Source organism: Perkinsus marinus, assembly GCF_000006405.1.
Source record: "Perkinsus marinus ATCC 50983 genomic scaffold scf_1104296936966, whole genome shotgun sequence".
Classification (NCBI taxonomy): Eukaryota; Perkinsozoa; order Perkinsida; family Perkinsidae; genus Perkinsus; species Perkinsus marinus.
The window spans coordinates 136,045-155,483 of record NW_003213976.1 but is presented as its reverse complement, the minus strand read 5'-3'; the positions used below and the strand labels follow the sequence as shown (position 1 = coordinate 155,483).

Sequence of the window (19,439 nt, the reverse complement as noted above, 5' to 3'; positions counted from 1 at the left end):
GCCTCAGCGACCAACCTCTCCGACTCTCCTGCAGGGATAAACGGCACAGTAGAAGGCCTGAGCACGATAGCATCCAGAGAACCCACGAGCCCCCGACATACTCCTCAACGTCGCTACTCTCCTCAGAAGCATCATCCTCCTCCTGCTGCTGTTGAGCCTCACCAGCCTTCTTCTCCCACTCGGTGAGTTCCTCCAGTACCTACCTTCCCACTTCCCCCCCAAACCACCACCAATGCCCCCTTACATCCTCAGCTTGCCTCCTAGCCTCCTCCCTCTTCCTCTCCACTCCCCTCTGCATAAACTTCATCCCCAACAGGCCACCCTTGCCACCAGCTTCCTCCTCCTCCACCGCATCTACAACAACCCCTGGCCATCCCCTCAATACCCCTCCCCCCTCCTCTCTACCTTCTCCCCTAAGAATCGCCTCCGCCTGCTTCCTAGCCTGAGTAACAGCAGCCTTCACAGGATCCGCCTCCACGTCACTAGTCGATGCCTCCACGGAGTCTACCAAAGACCATAATAGCTCCTCCCTACCATCCTTCTCACTACCTTCCTCATCATCATCCGAGTCACTATCACCATCCTCCCCATGCTTCCCTTTAATCGCCCTCTCGAGCTCCTTCCTAGCATCCGAGGCTGCCTGGGCTTGTCGAGAGACTTCATTCCTCATATCAGAACCACCAAACCTACAACGACCACTCCATCATCTCCCCATCCTCTACAACCCCACTCACCTCTGTGCCGCCTTAGCCCACTTCTTCCTCGCCATCGACTGCCGCTGCAGTCGTACCTATTTTACACTTTTTTCATCAGATTATCTCCCCCCTACTTTCCTACCTTCGACAGCTTCTTCTCCAACTCCTCCCTCAACTTAGCAGCCTCCTCCGGATTGGACGCCTCCAACTTCTCCAACAACCTGACCACAACACCCTTCCCTCCTCCTCCCTCTCCCCCTTCCCTACTTCTCCTGCTCCCTTTCATGACTCTTCTTCTGCAGCTTATGCCACGTTTTACTCTTGATCTTATTCAGCCTAGCATTCTTCCTCTGCTCCTGAAACATCAACCTCTTCAACCTCGCCACCGTATTCCTCTCCTCCGCCTTCTTCAGCTCCGCTTCTCGACCTGCCACCACCACAACCACTACTGTCTCTGCCCCCCCCTCCTCCCACTCACCAAAGGGTAACTGATGGCCATCTTCCGTCGTCTGCTTATCCCCACTAGCAAACACATTACTCTCCTTAACCGCTGCTGCTATCGCCTTCTCCAGCTCGTTCTCTACAAGGGACACACCAACATCACCCAAGTAGTTCCCGCCCCCAAGGACCCATCTAGCTTTGAGAAATAACGTTCCCTAGGGTTCGACAACAGCGAGGAAAATCTTCCTAAGGAACTGATTGAAGAACGTGTTGCTAGCCATACGTGGGGAATTCCAACTGGATGATTCCCTGGTCCCCCCCTTACCTGGTCGGAACGATGACGACAATAGAGCAGTATTAGAGATCTGCGTCGCCCCCAGCCTGGCCCTCTGTTCCCCTGCAATGTCTATCACTGCAGCATTGTTAGCATCATGCACAGCGGGCATCCACTCCTTCTCTGCTGTGCTCTTGGCGCTGTCGTAACGGACCTCTCGATCAGCTCGACGCCTCATCGACTCCGGAAGGTTATCATTCTCATCCACGCCAGCCGTAGAGGAGTTCACAAGGCCCAATTGCTTTCGCAGTTTACTCGAAGTCGGGGCTGGACAAAAATACCCTTCGTATTCCCTTCGCAGTGCGGAATAGTCGTACCCTTCTGTTGTTGCTGCTCCTCATCCTCCTTCTTCCCCTTATCATCCTCAGCCATCTTCAAGAGCTCCCCAAGGAGGTTACCTCCTCCTCCCTCACTCTCCATCCCAGCCGCTGCTGCAGACCCTTCTGGTAGGAATCCAGACGAATCCAAGAAATCGAATTTCCTCGAAGACCTAAAGAAGACAGCTCCACCAGTACAGCGACGAGATGCCATACGAAGCACTAATACGTGTATTACTTCTTCTCCTCCTCCTCCTCTTCAGCCACCCTCCGCCCACTCTTCCCAAGCTGATCAATACTCTTCATAAAGGCCGCCTCAGCCTCTGAGTCTAGGGAGGATATGTCGGTACCAGCAGAAGAGGCGGCGTCATCATCGTCCGAGGCGATGGACTCATCATCGCTTCCCTCCGTCCCCTCTCCCCCAAAGTCCAAGAAGTCTTCCAGTTGGATTTCGTCCTCCTTCCCTCTGGACTTAGCAGGCAACTCCTCCTCCTCCTCTTCCTTCCCCTTCCTCTGTAGAGGCTTCAACACTTGGCGTTGCTTATTCGCCGAGCCCTTCGTGACGAGGTTCTTCTTCTTCCGCTTCCCAGCGTCCCCTCTATCAGTCTTGCGGCGCTTGATGGTTGGTCGGGCCATAATGACAACTGCAGCACAGAACCGATCACAGCATTGATACACTACAACGAAAGAAATATCTAAATCGATCAACTGATCGATTTGACCATCATGTGCCTCCATGTGGCGTTAACTTCTGTTCACTACTATACCTCCTCAACGCCCTCTGCAACCTCCTCGTCTCCTCAAAAAGGATCGGGAACCGTTCTTCATCCAAACTGCTCCTCGCTGTCACTACCTCCTTTACTACACCATCCGGTAACACAGCCTTCTTAATGCCACTCGAAAACTTCACTGCATATCTTCCTTCCTCCAGATCGGCTACTACTCCACACAGAGATCTATTCACACTATAGAGCCGTACAAGTTCCTCTCGGCACTGTTCCATCGCACTCTCCTTCTCCGTACGGTACCTGCTAGAAGAAAACTCCACCGGGCGAACCGTAGCATTCAACACAATCATATCGTAAGTGGACCTATTCTGAATCTTTCACGGTCAACCTTAAGATTCTCACCGTAAGAAGGCTCGCTTCATTTTCCCCATTCGGGCATCCATGTCCGCCTGCCAATACCTCCACTGCATCTCCTTCGACCGGAGTGCCTCCTCATAAGCCACCCTCTGCTCCCCTAACTGCCTCACTCGCCGCTCCTCAGCACGATACAAAGAAGAGCGGACGCTATCACGATACGAGGACTGGATTTCTGAACGGCATATGAGTGGTATCTTAGGTTGCATCACACAAGATTCAAAATAGGTCCCCTCCCACCACCTACTTCTCAGCTGTTCCACAAGGCCACTGAGCTTGCCAGTGAGCTCATTCTGATGACTGCTGAGGAACGCATCCCTCATGAGCTCCTCCAAGCGAGCAATCCTCCCACCCATCTCCTTCTCACTCTTCTTCCTCTCCTCCCTCGCCTCCTCCGCCTCCCTCGCTGCTCTCAACTCCCTCTCCCTACACTTCTCCATAAACTCCAACTTCTCCCTCCTCATTGCTTCCTCCTCCCCCAACTGTTCCTCCTTTGACCGCTGCCACCGACACTTCAGCTCCTCGGCTCTCTCCCCAGCTTTCTTGGCCTTTTGCCGTTCAACGTCGCACTGCACTCGCAAACCCTCGGCTTCGTTTCCAATGGCATCTGCCTCCTCAACATATTTGCCGCTTTTTCCATCAGTATTTTGCCCAACTGTCACCAATGCTACCCTCTCTTCAAGACCGCTATTCGCACTTAGTGCCAACTGAGTCTTCAACTCTGCAATTTCCTGCAGCAACCTTCGGACCGTCAAGTCCTGTAACTCCCCACCGATGCTCGAATACCCAACAATCGGCCTGTTGCAGACGTTCTTGCCTAAACTTCTCCGATTTCTAGCGGAGCGAAGCAGCAGTAACCAGACCCACATCGATCAGCGAACTGCAGTGCATTGAGAGACTCCTGATACATCGACATCGTCGGGTTAATAGTGCAGAGGAGTGTTGTGAAAGAGTTGCCCCCCAACGCCGATGAGAGAAGACGGGTCAATTTCGAGTCTCTATAAGGTACCTAAAGGCCAGGCAGGACTCAGTGACATAGCCACCAGAATCTACCAAAAAACAACAGCACCAGTGCCCCTCCCTCGTACATAGCAATGCTCCCGTTGGTGCTTCCCTCCTCCTCTACTGTGTATAACCAAAGCTAATATGACCTTGCTGAGAGCCGACAAGCTGCTGTTCACCACAACCGCCTCTTGGAACCTCTTCCCTTCATTTCCACTTCTAGCCGGCCTCTCCGAACCGGCCAAGTCCACAAAGTTCAGCACCCCCGATATCACCTCTCCCTTTCTTCCCACTGCATGAGACTCTCGAGTGACGAAATTTAATGAGAATATGGTATGGCTTCGGCTCGAGACCGCATTGATAGCCGTTTCATGCGTAGCACGAAGCGCGCTGCCTCTACGGACCTAATCGCCCCTATCATTTGGGGCAAGCAGGCAAATCTTGCTCATCTTACGATATCTAGCACTTCCTCAACGCTCCGTATTGGTATGAGCGTGAGGTCTTTGACGAATACTTGCCCGGTGGGTGTCTCGTGAATCTCTAAACTCTGCGACTCCCATTCCAAATCCGCTCGAATTGGTGACTTGAACGAAAACTGAGGACAAGATCACTCTCTGACCTATTCTGAATCTTGCATGCTCAGCCCCAAGATACTACCCCAGTGGCACTGCTAGGCCTCGCATCACTCACAAGACTGCTCTTGCTACCCCTACCATGCTGACGTCCTGTAGGAGCGCTCTCCGGGCGTTTCCGTTCGGCCCCCACAGTGGCCAAGCCTAGGTCACGAATCTGACCCGAAAGGCAACTATATCATCACCACCACAGCATCTTACATGGTCCAGATAAATCTCAGCAAAGCTTGCTACCAATGCGCACTCTCTAGACTCTGCCGCATGAGCGATGTTCTTGAAAAGATACCTCACAGCCCTCGGTAGAATCCCCTCCCAATCGCTGCCAGCAGCATCGGACACCTTTCCCCCCCTCACAAGGCCAGGGCCGAACATGGAATGCGTCTTGCCGCTGCCGGTCTGCCCATAGGCGAAGATGCAACCGCTGAAGCCCTGCAGGAGGCGATCTACCAGCGGCCTACCGCACTTCTCAAAAATTTCACTTTGACCAACATCAGGAGAGTGAACTGCTCTGAAGTTGAAATAGTGTTCACAACGGCCATTCGAAAGAGGGTCTCGGACTGTCAGAACGACCTCTGAGCCAACCGATTCTGCGATATCATAGATTTCCGTCCATGGCGGTTCTGCTGAACCACCGAAAGGATCATAAGGGGGCCGGAGACGAATATGTACTTGGATATTGCAACTGCCGGTAGAAGTGAAGAATCTAGAGGTTGGGCATAGAGGCATCCAGAAGAAAAGATACGGCGCTGAGTTGGAGGAAGAAAAAGCATCCCCATAGCGTATGCCCGAAAGCTGCGCACAGCGAAGATTTTCAGATGCCTACCCGGCAGGGTCGAGTTCAGCACCAGCCTCAGCAGGCAACCAATGAACACCAAAAGCTTAATACTCTCGAGGAACGAAGAGGCATCCGATGAAAATATACCGGCCGCTCCAAGCAGAAAGACGCAACGCTGGGCACGGGCAGAAACACATGGGATCACAAACCGAATTTGAAGATCCTACGTCTGACCGTCGGGAGGGGCTCCCCGTCGGCGCCGAGGCTCTCCGAAGCGTCTCCGATCTCTTGGCGGCTTTTAATATCCTCGAGGCGACTCCGGAGGGCTTCTGAATGAGCTCTGTCGTCTATTGAACAGGGAGTGGTTAGATACCTCCGAAGGGCTGAGGTCTGAAGCCTCGTACAGCACTGACGTCAGCACTCCACAATATGGATGGTAATTGTCGTTGCTCGAGGAACATACCCAGGACCAGGCGAGCACTAATATAGAGGAAGCTCTAGCGATAAGAAACGCCTCGATGAAAAAACGAAAGTGTTTAAGGCTAAAAAGCATGTTAAGAACGGTAAGATGCCTCCTACAGCGTCTACAAGCCCGGAGGTACAATAGATAGAACTACAAGCGAATAAACCCAACCAGGATATCCCTTCCCTAGTAGTACTGCACTGGTCCAAGGTCGGCAACGATGATGCCTGCATCCAAAGTCACAGGTGGGCTCACACCGTAATGTCCTCCACTAGTCGCTAGATGGTATCTGAGTACATACGATCAACAGTGTATCACCTCACCAATCATTACAAACGTTCATCATAAATGATATGAGCAGCGGGATCCTTCAACTCGGGAGCATCAATGGCGAGGCCGATAGTAAGGGAATCAATGAGGCTGCGAGCCAGCCATGGAGACCGATCCTTTGTTCCCAAAAGATGCCAAGAGAGTAACTGAGGAGGAGACAATAATATCTACAGGCTCTCAGCCTCTCAATTTGTATTTCTATACGTTGGAGATACATCGTTCATTATGATGACATATCCCTTCTATATTGAGAGATGTAGCTCGCACTCTTTTGGGTCTCCTGTCCCCGCAGGATGAGCTCATCGCGGACACGCAACGAAAGGTAGCATTGGCTACAACAAGACACAAAGAATGTTGGACTTCGAAGTTATGAGACAAGTTGCAGGAAAGGAAACGAAGACTAGGCGTCTCTCGATCAGCGAGCGCCACAGCCTGAGCTCTTCGAGCCACTCACTCAAGTCGAGGGCTCGACAAATTGCATCATTCAACTTGATAGGCACTAGAGCAAGTGGTCGTAGAACCTATCCACGACCTCAGATGAGGGAATAACCAGGGGCGGAATGAGAGGCATCGGTCCAGCTCATTTGTGAATACAATGCTCCAGAAGAAGCTTGCAGTCTTCCCTGTCTTGGAAGACGCTTCGGAACCGTTCCGGCCCGTGTGATCGTGCCAAAGTCTCGCTTCAAGACTGTGTGACGCCATTCGTTCTTGTTGGTGCCTCGCAGAGACGGTAAGATGCTCCTTCTTTGCTCCCGCATACGAAATCAGTATGACTGGCTGAGTTGGACAAGCAGCCGCCCTGGACGTGATGCATGAGAATTTTCAACGCCGCCCTGAAGTCCGGAGTGAATAATTTGGAGTTCACGGACAACGGAGGGAAGGGTAATATCCGCAATAAATTTCCGAAGATATACGTGACACAAATCCGCTGCGATTCGTAACGCTTGTTCGTAACTTACGAACAAGCAAATAACCTGGTACCTGGCTGGTAGCGAAGCAATGGTTAGATCGAGAGGCTTCGGACTTCTTGAGAGGGCAACCCACCGTGTAGTATGCGGTGGAACATTTTATTCCGAAACCCGAACCCCGGCGCACACTGGACTGTGGAGACTCTCCACTGGAGAGTACGGAGCCAGCATCAGTAAAATTATCTGTGCTAATTTCTGAGGTCCCTTCAATCGACAGGTATGTCGAACGAGGCGGAGACCCGTGATTTGGGGTGACCTCAGGCATGGCGCGTCACTTCTGATTTGTCAGAGTCATAGGCCAACGAATAACTGCAGCTTAAATTTTCCCAAATGAATTTTCCTTCCCAACTGAAGGCTCCACCTTCAACCATCTACGATGCTAGAAAGCCTCTAAATAACAAGTGGAGCTCACCTCGAGTTTAAAGCCATCCTCGTTAGCCATCATGAACCTATCCCTGTTGTATCCATCCACGATAGTCGGTATCCCCAGCTTGGCCCGAGTACCCCCACCCACTGTTCGGGCAACGGCTCCCGATACTCCTACGGCTCCTGATCGGAAGGGTATCATTTTTATCGTAGTTTAGCACGAGGCTACGTGGGTCGATCGTTATGGCGCGCGCGTGTATTTCGACATATACTAAAAATTGACAGATTATGGCGTTACTCATCTTGTTCAGATTACCTTTCCAGGCCCCTTTCAACCATGAATCCGACCTCTCTGATCGTTGCGGCCCTCTTGGGACATCGGGCGGATGGCAACCTCAGGTAGTATTTTGGGGTCGTCTATGATGCAAAATAGGTTGTCTTAATAGAACGCATATTCCCCTCCTCGGCCACCATCCCCTCCGTCACGTATCCTTCAAGATTTGCGAGCAGGACAAGTTGGACGCATGCGTAGTAGAGAAGGCCCGGGTGGACCAAATCGCCGTGTCCTCTCCCACGGAAACTGCGGCCCATGGTGGTGTTAAATACTACACCTTAATCAGGGTAGCTCTTTGGGTTGCCCTTGTTAGCAGCCATGGAGCCTCCTCAGGCCGTTGGGAAGCTGACGAAGTGCCGGGTACAGTACATTAACCCCGCTAGGGGGAGAGCAATCTACTGGTGTGACAGTAGGGAGGAGGAGAGGGGACGACCAACCATTACACTGTACTCAACAACGGGTCGGCTGTGGGATGAACTCTATTGTCAGGCATAAGGGCAATCTCCTCGTCTTCATTCCTGGCCGCGATAAGGACACGGGAGAGGTCAGGACCTTCACCGCCCGGCTCGGACTACTCGGAGAGGCTAGTCTAGAGAAAGGGAAGGATCTCGAATTGAATGTACGATTTGGTCCAAGGTAGCGTTATGGGATTCCTTAAATGGTCAGTACGCTATAGACCTCCGGAACTGCGAGGTGACTTCGGCTGAGGAGCTCCACTGCCAAGAGCCCATCCCCCACAGTATTCGAATCGAGTCAGGATTCACAGGTGCTGACCAGAATGTAGTGTAATAGTGTCTTCATGTAGTTGTTGTGCTGCTGCTACTACTACTCCTGTTGTTGTGTTATCGACTGTTGTTGATGAAGTGTAGGGGATATACTGTGCATTATGTCTACTACCACTCTCCGTTCCCCTTATCCAGCCAAAGAGGATAACCTCTCATATCAGTTATGTGATCTAGCTGCCTTCGACATTGAACACATCGATGCCAAGAAGGATGACCTCGAGGAGATTGGTAATACACTGGGCTGGGGGGGGGTCTTCACAGCTTCCTCTCAGCTCGGGATAACACCCAGCTCCTCATCAATCGTATTTTCGACCTACGAACGGAGTCTGCTGGCATCGCTGAAGGGCCCGTCTTCGCTACTCTGCCGGAGGTAGTACTAGTTCTCAATTTCGTGGCGCGTGACGGTGTGGTATTTGTTCAGGCAACTCAGCTGGCTCGCCAGCCCGATGGTCTGGTTGTCAGACTCCCTCGCGAGAAGCCACTGCCGAAACCCAAGCCGATGAGCAGGTACTATGGAGGATCCTCTATGCTTTGATACTGATGGCTCTTTAGGTGGGAGAAATTCGCGAAGGAGAAGGGCTTGGAGGATAAGAAGAAACGCAGTAGAATGGTGTGGGATGAGACTTCTAAGGACTGGGTCCCGAGGTGAGGTCACTGGTCCTCAAAGTGTTGAGGAGACTGGGATGGTCAGGTGGGGTCCTAACTCTATCAAGCACAATCAAGAGAAGATGAATTGGCTGGTGGAGGTCAACGAGGATCGTGGAGATAATCCGTAGGAAGACGGTCGCGGGTTCGATCCCTGGAAGGGGTGTTTTTCCGAAGGTATGAGGATCCATTCGCCAAGCAGAAGGCTATTGAGAAGCTCGGGCAGGCGAAGCAAAAGGTTCGCGAGATGAGGAATAAGCTCGAGGGAGTTGGCAAGAAGATGCCGGCCGGTGCGCGTCTCGGATCGCACACTACTTGTTGATGCTTGTTGAAGGTATATCCGGTGGTCCCGAGTTGGGGTCTATCAAACGTGGTACGATCAACCTGAAGGAGAGCTTGGCTCGAGCACAGAAGAGCTCAGCGTCTAGTGGGAAGTGAGTTGATGCTAGTCTGTTAGTTATCGTAATTGTGGCAATAGGTTCGATAAGCGACAGAAGAACGAGAAGGAAGTGCCTGTCGCGAAGCGTCGGAAAGTTAACACTGCTGTAGGGCGCCTCTTAGTGCTCGATAGCGTCTCGATTCATTGGTAATCAGACTCCTATGAATGAGGAGAAGTCGAAGAATCTCGCGGTCATCGGTCGCTTGTTGAAGGGTGAGACCACATCTGCTGGTACGGTGAAGGTTGATAAGAAGAAGGCCGCCGGGTGGGGGCAAACTTTACATGAGGCTGCCCGGAAGGAGGAGAAAACTCAGAGCGGTGTATCGAAGAAGTGATAGAGACATTGGAGGGGTGTATTTTCTGGGAATTCGGTTGGTTGTGATTCAGGAAGAAGGCACATCGATGAACGGTTTAGTGAAGCTCGCCAGCCCGCGGCTGTTACGGTTTCTCTTACCAACGTTAGATCCACAGTTTCACTACTTGGTTTGACTTGGTCTTTAGTAAATCGACCATCAATTAGGGATGAACTTCATTTAATGAAGGCAGTAGTGGGGATCAGGCTCCGCATTAGAAGGCTGGTGGTTGCCGCTGTAAGACGTATCAGCCGTTGGATTCCGACAAAGTGACGATTCGAAATCCGTAGCTCTTTCTGATTTACACTCTCGTCGTAGCGGGTTATCGCAACTAGAGTGCGATGGTCCATCGTTTGGAGGCGCGTTCGCACTCTACGTGTTACATACTGTCAAACATAGGATGTTTCGCGTGTTCCCCCAGGGAAGGATCTCAAGTTGATTGAACTGAAGAAATTGTCGTACGCGCTTAAACAATTGCTGAGATGAAGCCGGCAAAAAATCGAGTGAAAGTTAGTGAGGGTTTGGTGGACGATTCGACCAATGAGGATTTCATCCTATTCCGTGCTGAATTCTGATTCTTTTATTCAACGCTGGAATGGTCTAGTTGGTTATGACGACTGTCTAACACGCAGTAGGTCCCGAGTTCGATTCTCGGTTCCAGTATTACGAAGTATACTCAGTGTTCTCCTATCGTAGCCCATCGATAGCAACCAAAATTAACTTCCGATGTAGTCTAGCTGGTTAGGATTCGTGGCTCTCACCCACGCGACCGGGGTTCGAGTCCCCGCATCGGAACTTGTCTAAACATTTTTTTACTTTTCCCGATGTGCACGATATTTTCCTATACTCCACTTTCATCAACGTAGCCTCCAATACCTTCCCTCCACGCACGAAACAGCCGGCACGTCAAAAACAATCATCATTCCATATAAATTCTCCGCTACCCATTGGGTTGTCCCTCCGACCTACAAGAATAGACTGCCAATGCCGCCACCATGTCGAATGAAGATACCGGAGAGCTCTTGCTTGACGGAGTTTACTCTTAGTACAACACGGACATAATAACGAGCTAACACCCAATAACCCCGACCTATTGACCAACAACAGATCACAGGTGTAAAGGTACAGGATACAGACCACATCATAGCGGTCTTCGGATACAGAGGTGATTCTCGTTGGCAACCATCATCAGCACCACGAGATGAAATTTCATCGTTTTGATCGGTCTGCACCAATCTTCACTGCTTTTCCTGACGAGCTCGCTGCTCAGGAGTGGCTTGTGGAATGGGAGCGTTTCCGTGCACCATCGGGTTCATACTCGGATACACCCCGGATCCTGCTGGTGCCAACACCGTTCTGAAAGCGGAACCATCAAAGTGCATTGCTCCAGTGAAACGGCATGTCACGACGACTATTCTTTGCCCCTGTACTACTGTTTGACGGCAGAACCCTCTGCAGCAGCCTTGACTAGGGCTGACGATCCAGCCGATAGTCCTCCGCTTTTCGGCTTAGCCCAAGAAACTCGGAGGCGCTGAGAGACGACATTTCCACTGACAAAAGAATCTACAAATGCCGATGACACTTACGGCTCCGTTTATAACAAGGTTGCTGCCGCCCTTCTCTGCAGCGGCCTTTTCAGCTGATTGGCGCCCAGTGAATTCGACGAATGCGCCTGAAGCCGCTAGGAACTGATGGCGACTCCCTCACTGATTCATCACTCACAGTTGGATTTCTCCACAAGAACGATCGAGTCGATCTGGCCGAACTCTTCGAATTCCGCACGAATGTTGCTCTCCCCGATCTGTGCATTTGGATCGATCCCACCTACCAAGGTGATATTGCTGGCAGCATAACCATGGCTTTTCGCCAGACGCTGGTGCACGACAGTACTAACAGCAGCCCATCCTGTAGTACCAATATACAAAGTAGTGATGGAAGTATCCTCCGGAGCTTCCAACTGGAACTTCTCGGCTGCCTGCTTGAGTATCTTCTTGGCCACAGGATCATCAGTACCATGATACCTGATGGTGAGTATAACTCGATGCCATCTTCTAGGTATGGTCCCTCTGTACACCCTCCTGACCTGTCTCTTATATTCTGGTCGTTCAGATCATTCCCCTCGGGTTTGGGCATCTCATGCCGGTACCTGGAAGTCGCAACGATGAGCCCTCAGCCACCTCCAGTCGGCGATACTCCTACGGGCATTCGTCTCCCCTGTTGCATGTGCCCTTCACGAAGAAGGAGCATATACGTGCCTGGTTCCGCTCGTAATATGGCGCTGTTCTGGCCAACTAACACGAGAGAGCATCGGACCAGTATGAAGGGAGACTTCCTTACCTTCTGCAACATAGGATGATGCTTGAGTTTGCCATAGGTCAAGGCTGGATTAGCATTTTGGGAGTTGTTGAGTGCTTGGTAGTCTCGACCAACGGTCGATTCAGGTAGACTCAACTTCTCGGCTTCCGACAGGAACTGCACATCATGACCACGTGGTCAAGAGGAGGATGCCTAGAGAGTATCCTACCTTATCTCGGACCTGTACCGGCAGACCAAAATCGAGGTCGAAGATGCACACTTGACAGACGTTCTTCATCCTTGCACAGTTTTGGCAGAGCACAGTCTGCTTGTATCTGCATGGCCTCATCTACTACCTACTCCTCCTCTACTACTACTACCTTCCCTTAGAGCCGGCTTTCCATCGGAACATAGTGTAGGGCCTCTCACATATCTTACATTCATCGCCCATGGGTTCCTTCTGCATTCGTACGTAGGGGTTGTCACCTGTGCCCGGATGATGACAATGTAATACAATAGAAGATGCAGTACCGAGACAGGTCTCGCAGACTATAGGGAAGGTGGCCTCTTCCGCTCCTATGTGGTTCACACCGGATACTATTTGCTCTCCACGCTCTCCCATAGTAACAAGGAGAAAGAAATGTATTGATGCTTATGCAGACAGGATTGGATTGTTGCGTCACGCGCCACGAAATTAAGCTGACGTGTGTGGTGGTGTTGACCTCTCCTCAATTTCAAGAGGATAGAGTTTTACATGTAAAATCTAATCCTGGGAACGCTGTTGAAGCTAAGGAGATGTCTATCGAACAGGCCGAGTTTAACTACGTTGTACATGTGGTTGTCTTAGTAGTTCCCTTCGATCGGATTGACTGTTTTAATGGATCGAGGACTTCTCAATCGAGCTACTGCGGCAGATGCTCACCCAACGCCAGGCTATATGTATCTTGAAATAGCCAGTAATAGAACATCGTTGCTCCAACTGGGCCTATTCTGAATCTTACGTGCTTCGACCTTGGATACGACTCACTGCACTGGTTTTCAGAAATGACGTATGCACCCAATGGGTCGCATCAGCTGGAGGACTACCTCTGCAATAAGATAGTCTCCAAAGACGATGCCAACGTTAAGTTCAAGTGTTTGAGGATAATACGGTAGGGCGGCCTCCTCGGGCGGACCACATCTTTTGAACGCTGCTCCTCGTCATGGTTCAGGAACGTCTTGGATCCTGATGCTCAAGTACAGGCTAGTATGGACTTCAAGAAGAGGATACAACGGTGGGAGCAGATGTGACAGAATTATGGTATAGAAAATGCCTATTATTTCAGACGAGCAGATGTGGTGAAGTCTTGTCGGATGTATCGAGGGCCTGTCGATCCTCTCAGAGGTGATGCTCCTAATAAGGCCGTTCGAGAGGAGGCTGAGGCGGCATTGAAGATGATATTCAACGAGACTACTATTGGCCAACAGCCTCAGCAGCCTACTGCTGCTACTACCGGGTTTCACTCCGCTGGCCTGCATGATCGGATCAAGGTAGTATGATACCCCTTGGCTGGGCTGATTGTGTATCGAAGGGCTTCGGCTCCACCACGGGTGGTCCTGGTGCTCCCCCGAATGCATGGGCAGGAGCCCCTCCTCCTCCTCCCCCACAGCAGCCGCTACCCTATCCAGGTGAGGATGACCTGACTGCACCAACAGATAGGGTATTGCTTCGAGAGCAGGTGGAGTGTATCCTGGTCCACCAGTAACTACTGGCCGCATGCAGGGCTTCGGCAACCCAGAATTCAATAGCTACAATAGCGGCCAACAGGTAGAGCACCCCTCCATGTATCGGTCTACTCCTCCTCCTCTCAGAACTCAGCGAGTAGTACCATAGCGGGCAAGGTCGGGCAAGCAGCGGCCAGTGCTGCCAGTGCTTTATCATCAGCATACCAGAGGTGGCACGGAGGAAGCAGTAGTACGGCTCCATCACAATATGGCGGATACGGGTAAACATTATGAGTGTACACGGATGAGACCATCGTCCTCCTAGGCCTACCCCTGGATACCCCTACTCTGGAGGGCAGGAGTTCAACCAATACGGTCAGTCGGACAGAGGGATGTGGGTGCCCCCGTCAGTTGATAAAGTAACGCCTACACTGGTTGTGGGTGATGGTACTTGCCTCGTTGTTCAGTCTTCTGGTGAGAGAGGACAGGTGACTGTGGCGGCCCCCAGTGAGCAACAGCATCGAACACCCGAGTATCGACTGGTCAGCCAGCTGGCCAGCGGCTCGGTCGCTGTGGGGGTGGGTCTTCAGGGGCGTATGTTAAGGTTGCTCATGTGTTGATTTATGTAGGTGTTCTTGACTAGAGTCAAGGAGGGATCTTCTGACTACGACATGACAGAGATAGCATCGGAACTGGCTGGTCGAATCACTAAGGGCCATCCTCAGGCGAGGCTCCGGGCCCTTAGGGCGGTGGAAGGCCTTGCTGACAAGGAGGAGGTAGTACTAGTGGTGGATGGACGGTAGACATCTTCACTGCGCCACAAAATTGGCAATAGGTACGGGACGTCTGTACTGAGTGCGTTTCCGACCCGCAAGCTCTACCCCAAATCTGTCGAGCTACTGCAGCACGAGTGAGCCGAGCCTTGCAGGGCACCAGTGGACATCGTTCAGCGGCTGCTGCCCCACAACCATCACCGATGCCTGACCTGTTGGATTTGGGCGGAGGGGATACTCCTGTCGATGAACCGGTCAAAGCGGCGGCTGTGGAGAAGGGCGCTGGCGGTGGTGATGATGATTTGCTGCTGCTCGGGGAAGCTGATTTCATGGATGCTCCTATAAAGTCGAATGTCTCGGAAGTCGATCTGTCGGGATTGAACCTGGGCGGATCGATACCCGCAGCGAATAGAAACAGCCAAGAGTTGCTCCCCGGCCTGCAAGGGTTCGGTGATAATCTTCTAGGAGAGCAGTCACCATCTGGGATTCTTCCCGTCCAGCAGCCCTCCTCTCTACTGCCTGATTTGACCATGGGGAGCATCAATGGTACCCAACCCTCCCCGTATCATCCGAACAACTACTCTCTGGGCCGGTCAGGATCAGGTGCTACCCCGGGGGGTCAGCAGTTGGATGATATATTCACTGAGGCAGCCGCTAAGGCAGCAGCTCAGGCCGCTGGGGGGCCGCCACCGCCCATGGAAGTGAGTCGATCGAATTCATTCCAGCTTGGGTATCGCTTCTCCTGCAGGCACATAGTGGCGGTAAACAGTCCTCTGGATCGGCCTTTAGTTTTATTGGCAACGGCAGTCGGAGATGAGGCTTGTATCAATATGAAACTATTGTTGTTTCTCCTGGCCAAGTGGCTCATTGCGTTGATACATTTGGGCTAACTGAACGCAACGCTCGCGAGAAAGGGGAAGTGACCATCATCATTCATGTTCCAGCTGCAAGCCTCTGACAACATTGTCGACCGAGGGATAAAACGTCGCTCCCAAGAGCTTGAATACGACAGACATAATATGTCTGTCGTATTCTCTATATTATAGAGAACCGAACGGCCGCGATATAATGGAGTAGCCTCGAAGGAGAAGACAGCAGGATTTATGACAATTACGTTCCATATCAAACCGTGTGCCGTCAGTGTGAGTGCAACAATTCAAACGCGATCCAGCAGCTTGGTATTGATCTATAGTATCACACTGCAAAACTTATGCGTGTATTCCCTGCTACCTCTGTTGAAAATCGTCGCTGTATGAGCGAACGAGTCTGTGGTGACACGACCCACATACTAAGAAACATAATCACGTATCAGACATTTCCCCTATCTTATTACACGAAATTTTCCTATCAAAGCGAGCACGAATGGGATTTTTTTCCAGATTTTATCACTTCCCCCCACATTCCACTCGCCATTCCACTCAACTGTCAAGGCAACCCCCTATCACATCACTTGCAATCGACTATCCATGGCCCGCAGTTTTGGACATTTCCGCAAATTTGAATTTTTTTTCAGATTTTATCCTCCGACTCGGAGGCTCCGAGTGCTGAGCATTCACCGTGCGGCTCTGACGCTCCATATCTCTCTGCGGTACGCTGGACTGCCGTATATTCTTATGGTAATCGCCGACCAGTTTCTCCAAATTAACATTCGAAGGCGTCAAGCCACTATAGGTGAGCTCGAAGCCCACTACAATTCCAGCATACTCTCCAGCGCATCAGGGGCCTGGTCCAGGGCCTTTTGACCTTCGATGGTTTCGCAGACCCATGTGATTGCCTATAAGAGCATCTCTGGGAACTAGATCCGTTAGCACTCCAGAAGGCTCGCCTCATACAAAAAGATCGGAGGCTTTCATTGTTGCTAGGATTGATGACGGCGGCCCGCTCCACCTCCCTGATCTTCAGTCTCAGGAGGCAATGCCTCCGAGGCATCGCACTGCTCCTCCTCATTGATATCGATGTCGTGCCGAACGGAACATACATCGGAGTTCTCTGTCCTGAGAGGGAAGTTTAACCGAACAGTTATATTCTGATTCCTATACATCTTACTCCGAAAGTATCTCCCAAGCATCGACGGAGTCTATCCTCGTCGGTGGGCCATAGCGGCCTCATGTTGGTGCCGGTATCACCTAGCCCACGGTCGAAGTATTCGTGCCGTAGGTTGGCCCAGCTGATACGGAAGTACTACAAACAAACGGGCAGGTAGGAAAGTGGATTGGAATTTCTGTACATCGACGATGTAACATCGTATTCATTCTGGTGATTGAGATCAGGATTCACACGACGGGAGAGGTCGTTGGCGTTGCGCCAAGGGCATAATTGTGGATAATCGAGATGGAGGGTGCCCAGGAGGCCTGGAAGCTCGTTGCCTTTGGGGCTAGCCGCACTGAGATTTCCCCCGTATTTAAGACGCATGAAAGAGTCATAGACTCAAACAGAACCGCCAGGGGCCGAGAAATTTTCTCAGCTGTACGAAACCAGGGTTGTATGGAATAAAAGTTTTAGTGTGAAGCCTAGGACGTCCTGGACGAGTTGCTGGCGCTGATGTGCTGGGCAGCAAGACGAGGTACTCTTACCGAGGAGGTAGCAGGTGTGCTTGTATGACATTCTAAACAAGTTAATCCTTCTAGAAGCTAGTCAATTGCTCACTGAGTGCTCCAAAGTGCATATTCATTCGCCACCCTTATAATGTTGGAAGCCTGGACAGGGCAAGACTGCAGGAGGGAAGTACTCTTCAGCGCGAGCGAGGAAGGCTCAAATTTTGAAGATCTTATTTCCAACCTATTCCCAACAATGAGTTATTTTTTCGGGGCACTTGGAATTTTGGCCATATCGTGCGTCCGACCTTAGATTTTAGTTCCCATGCTCACGAGTTTCTCGCTTAAGCTATCGTAAAGTTCACGTGACGTGAATCACGTCGTGAACCCGGACCGATTCATATCAGCGCAATATTACAACCCAGATGAGACTGTCGACCTGCGTCTATCACAGTGGTAGAACCACTCAAAAACCGCGGGCTCAGGGGGTAATCAAGAAATAATCAATTAACGCGCATGCGTGCTCATTCGAAAGTTGGGCAGACGTGTTACTTCGTGTGTTCATGAGTTCACGAAATGCAACGCATTAAATGCATCCGTAGCATTACAAAACACTTCGAGCGGAGGGGTTTAGAATGCTGGAGTTTCGGCACTTTTCTTAAGCATGATTTGAAGATAAAACAGTCTCACATTCCGTACTCCGTACTGGCCGAGCCACAGGATAGTATGGATTACGGGCCGTAATTTACGGCTCCGCACTCCGTAGTACGGAGTACGGTACGGAGTCCGTTGGTTCCGTCGAGGGAACTGATTAATAAATCGACTACTTCGGCCCCCTCTTTCGGTTTGGGTAAATTCAGGATTGGGTAATACAAATCGAATTGTTGCGTGCGCCCTGCTAATCGATAATGGCAACGGTCAGAAGGGCCAAATATCCAAGGTTTTCCAAGTTGCGCCGTTACCGCTTTCAATGTACAACGGCATTGGTCTACAGACCGCTCGAGGGAGTGGTACCAGCGGCTATGTAATGATGGACAATCGGCGGAGCGTGAGGCATGATGACAATTAGGTCCAACGTAACAAATCCTACCTCCGGCCGCAAAGGACTGATATCAAACCATTCAGGGAAGCTGAGGCAGCTGCTCCTCCCAAACCCAAGAAGGCTGATCCGGAGCTGATGTAAGTGGGATCTTCAACACGATAGGAGGAACACAGTAGAGTGGAGATAGTGGCTGAGAATCTTCATAGTGCGCGACTGTTGTCCCCCCCGTTAATTGCGAAGAGCATCTTATATTGATATCTTTGGCAGTTATCACAATCAGAAGAGGGAGATAGAGGTTAAATTGATTGACCTGGAGGATACTCTGTTGGAGTCGGGAGAGGAGGAAGGCATAGTCCAGAAAAAGGTAGATAAGGAAAGGCAGAAGCTGTAGTAAAGCGATCGACTATCGCGAACCCTGAATAGACGACGACTTAGATATAAGGAGCTTGACGACCGGAGGGCTGATGCAGAGGCACATGGTGGTGAACTTGAGGCTGATCAATTGGCTTCCACTCATGAGTATGGCGGCGGTCCTGATTGCTCCTCCTCATGCTGATGTCATCAATGGGTAGGTATCTACAAATGCAGGAGCGCCAGGCAGAGAGAGCAGCGAAGGCTTTTGGGATAAGTACGGTATAAGTCGATTGGCTCGGTGGTAGTGAGATGATGCCTGCTTGGGTAGACACGCGGAATCACGAGGAAGGAGTAGCTTTCGATAGGGACCGTCAACATCAACAGAAGTTGCAACGTGAGTTAATGGGAAAGGTCCCCGGTTCGATCCCGAGCGAGGGTATTAATAACAATAATATCACGGCAGGTATGATGGACACCCAAGCTAGACAGGCGGAGCGATGGGCAGCTCCTGGTGGTGAGAATGGTGATGACGGAGTGAACAGGAGGAAGAGCGACCATCGACCACCGGCTAAGGGTAGTACTGGGCTGCGTATAACCCAGAAGGGATATTAGATTGTTTATCGAGTTACTTTCGGGTGCTTTATTGTGACTACTTTGATATTTTACGACCATTGTGTGTCACTATTTGTGTGATTTTGTTGTTGGCTCAGCTGGTG

General features: G+C 51.2%; 7 protein-coding genes and 2 non-coding genes across 9 annotated transcripts in view; 5 read left to right on the top strand and 4 right to left on the bottom strand.

Moving 5' to 3' along the window:
- Positions 1-2,423, bottom strand: part of Pmar_PMAR018797 (U3 small nucleolar RNA-associated protein, putative) — a gene marked incomplete at its 5' end in the record, with an annotated part of 6,256 nt that extends 3,833 nt beyond the window's left edge. The window contains 12 exons of the mRNA XM_002783601.1: positions 1-57; positions 102-199; positions 245-354; positions 406-504; positions 535-686; positions 735-790; positions 838-916; positions 963-1,122; positions 1,174-1,275; positions 1,462-1,737; positions 1,788-1,960; positions 2,026-2,423. The exon at positions 1-57 is cut by the window's left edge and continues 4 nt beyond it. Coding sequence (XP_002783647.1) covers positions 1-57; positions 102-199; positions 245-354; positions 406-504; positions 535-686; positions 735-790; positions 838-916; positions 963-1,122; positions 1,174-1,275; positions 1,462-1,737; positions 1,788-1,960; positions 2,026-2,423 — 1,760 coding nt within the window. The remainder of the gene's footprint in view (positions 58-101; positions 200-244; positions 355-405; positions 505-534; positions 687-734; positions 791-837; positions 917-962; positions 1,123-1,173; positions 1,276-1,461; positions 1,738-1,787; positions 1,961-2,025) is intronic.
- Positions 2,424-2,511: 88 nt separating this feature from the next.
- Pmar_PMAR018796 (kinesin heavy chain, putative) lies at positions 2,512-5,102 on the bottom strand (the record flags this gene model as incomplete). Its single annotated transcript, XM_002783600.1, has 9 exons — positions 2,512-2,815; positions 2,918-3,104; positions 3,177-3,746; positions 3,797-3,938; positions 4,018-4,335; positions 4,386-4,526; positions 4,589-4,720; positions 4,765-4,992; positions 5,022-5,102. The coding sequence occupies 9 exons, from the start codon at positions 5,100-5,102 to the stop codon at positions 2,512-2,514; spliced, it is 2,103 nt and encodes a 700-aa protein (XP_002783646.1).
- Positions 5,103-7,390: 2,288 nt separating this feature from the next.
- On the bottom strand, positions 7,391-7,667 carry Pmar_PMAR018795 (hypothetical protein; the record flags this gene model as incomplete). Its single annotated transcript, XM_002783599.1, has 2 exons — positions 7,391-7,408; positions 7,512-7,667. The coding sequence occupies 2 exons, from the start codon at positions 7,665-7,667 to the stop codon at positions 7,391-7,393; spliced, it is 174 nt and encodes a 57-aa protein (XP_002783645.1).
- Positions 7,668-7,802: 135 nt separating this feature from the next.
- On the top strand, positions 7,803-10,003 carry Pmar_PMAR018794 (ribosome biogenesis regulatory protein, putative; the record flags this gene model as incomplete). Its single annotated transcript, XM_002783598.1, has 14 exons — positions 7,803-7,864; positions 7,912-8,086; positions 8,133-8,245; positions 8,289-8,418; positions 8,466-8,579; positions 8,746-8,812; positions 8,857-8,954; positions 9,006-9,091; positions 9,137-9,229; positions 9,276-9,356; positions 9,407-9,519; positions 9,564-9,663; positions 9,708-9,774; positions 9,824-10,003. The coding sequence occupies 14 exons, from the start codon at positions 7,803-7,805 to the stop codon at positions 10,001-10,003; spliced, it is 1,479 nt and encodes a 492-aa protein (XP_002783644.1).
- Positions 10,004-10,610: 607 nt separating this feature from the next.
- Positions 10,611-10,684, top strand: Pmar_PMAR018793. Its single transcript has one exon. It is a non-coding gene; the product is annotated as a tRNA-Val (tRNA).
- A 59-nt stretch (positions 10,685-10,743) lies between these two features.
- On the top strand, positions 10,744-10,816 carry Pmar_PMAR018792. Its single transcript has one exon. It is a non-coding gene; the product is annotated as a tRNA-Glu (tRNA).
- A 351-nt stretch (positions 10,817-11,167) lies between these two features.
- Positions 11,168-12,938, bottom strand: Pmar_PMAR018791 (pre-mRNA-splicing factor SLT11, putative; the record flags this gene model as incomplete). Its single annotated transcript, XM_002783597.1, has 11 exons — positions 11,168-11,377; positions 11,455-11,552; positions 11,608-11,693; positions 11,744-11,845; positions 11,936-12,042; positions 12,105-12,167; positions 12,221-12,312; positions 12,359-12,493; positions 12,546-12,651; positions 12,697-12,802; positions 12,848-12,938. 11 exons carry the CDS (start codon positions 12,936-12,938, stop codon positions 11,260-11,262), a joined length of 1,104 nt encoding a protein of 367 aa, XP_002783643.1. The 3' UTR covers positions 11,168-11,259.
- Positions 12,939-13,193: 255 nt separating this feature from the next.
- On the top strand, positions 13,194-15,617 carry Pmar_PMAR018790 (hypothetical protein; the record flags this gene model as incomplete). The annotated part of the gene is made up of 12 exons (XM_002783596.1): positions 13,194-13,272; positions 13,359-13,467; positions 13,528-13,590; positions 13,642-13,846; positions 13,888-13,984; positions 14,035-14,123; positions 14,168-14,250; positions 14,346-14,439; positions 14,488-14,598; positions 14,650-14,796; positions 14,856-15,494; positions 15,542-15,617. 12 exons carry the CDS (start codon positions 13,194-13,196, stop codon positions 15,608-15,610), a joined length of 1,785 nt encoding a protein of 594 aa, XP_002783642.1. The 3' UTR covers positions 15,611-15,617.
- A 2,680-nt stretch (positions 15,618-18,297) lies between these two features.
- On the top strand, positions 18,298-19,335 carry Pmar_PMAR018789 (Pre-mRNA-splicing factor cwc-21, putative; the record flags this gene model as incomplete). The annotated part of the gene is made up of 7 exons (XM_002783595.1): positions 18,298-18,351; positions 18,397-18,506; positions 18,637-18,756; positions 18,805-18,888; positions 18,942-18,997; positions 19,052-19,117; positions 19,187-19,335. 7 exons carry the CDS (start codon positions 18,298-18,300, stop codon positions 19,333-19,335), a joined length of 639 nt encoding a protein of 212 aa, XP_002783641.1.
- Positions 19,336-19,439: the final 104 nt, after the last annotated feature.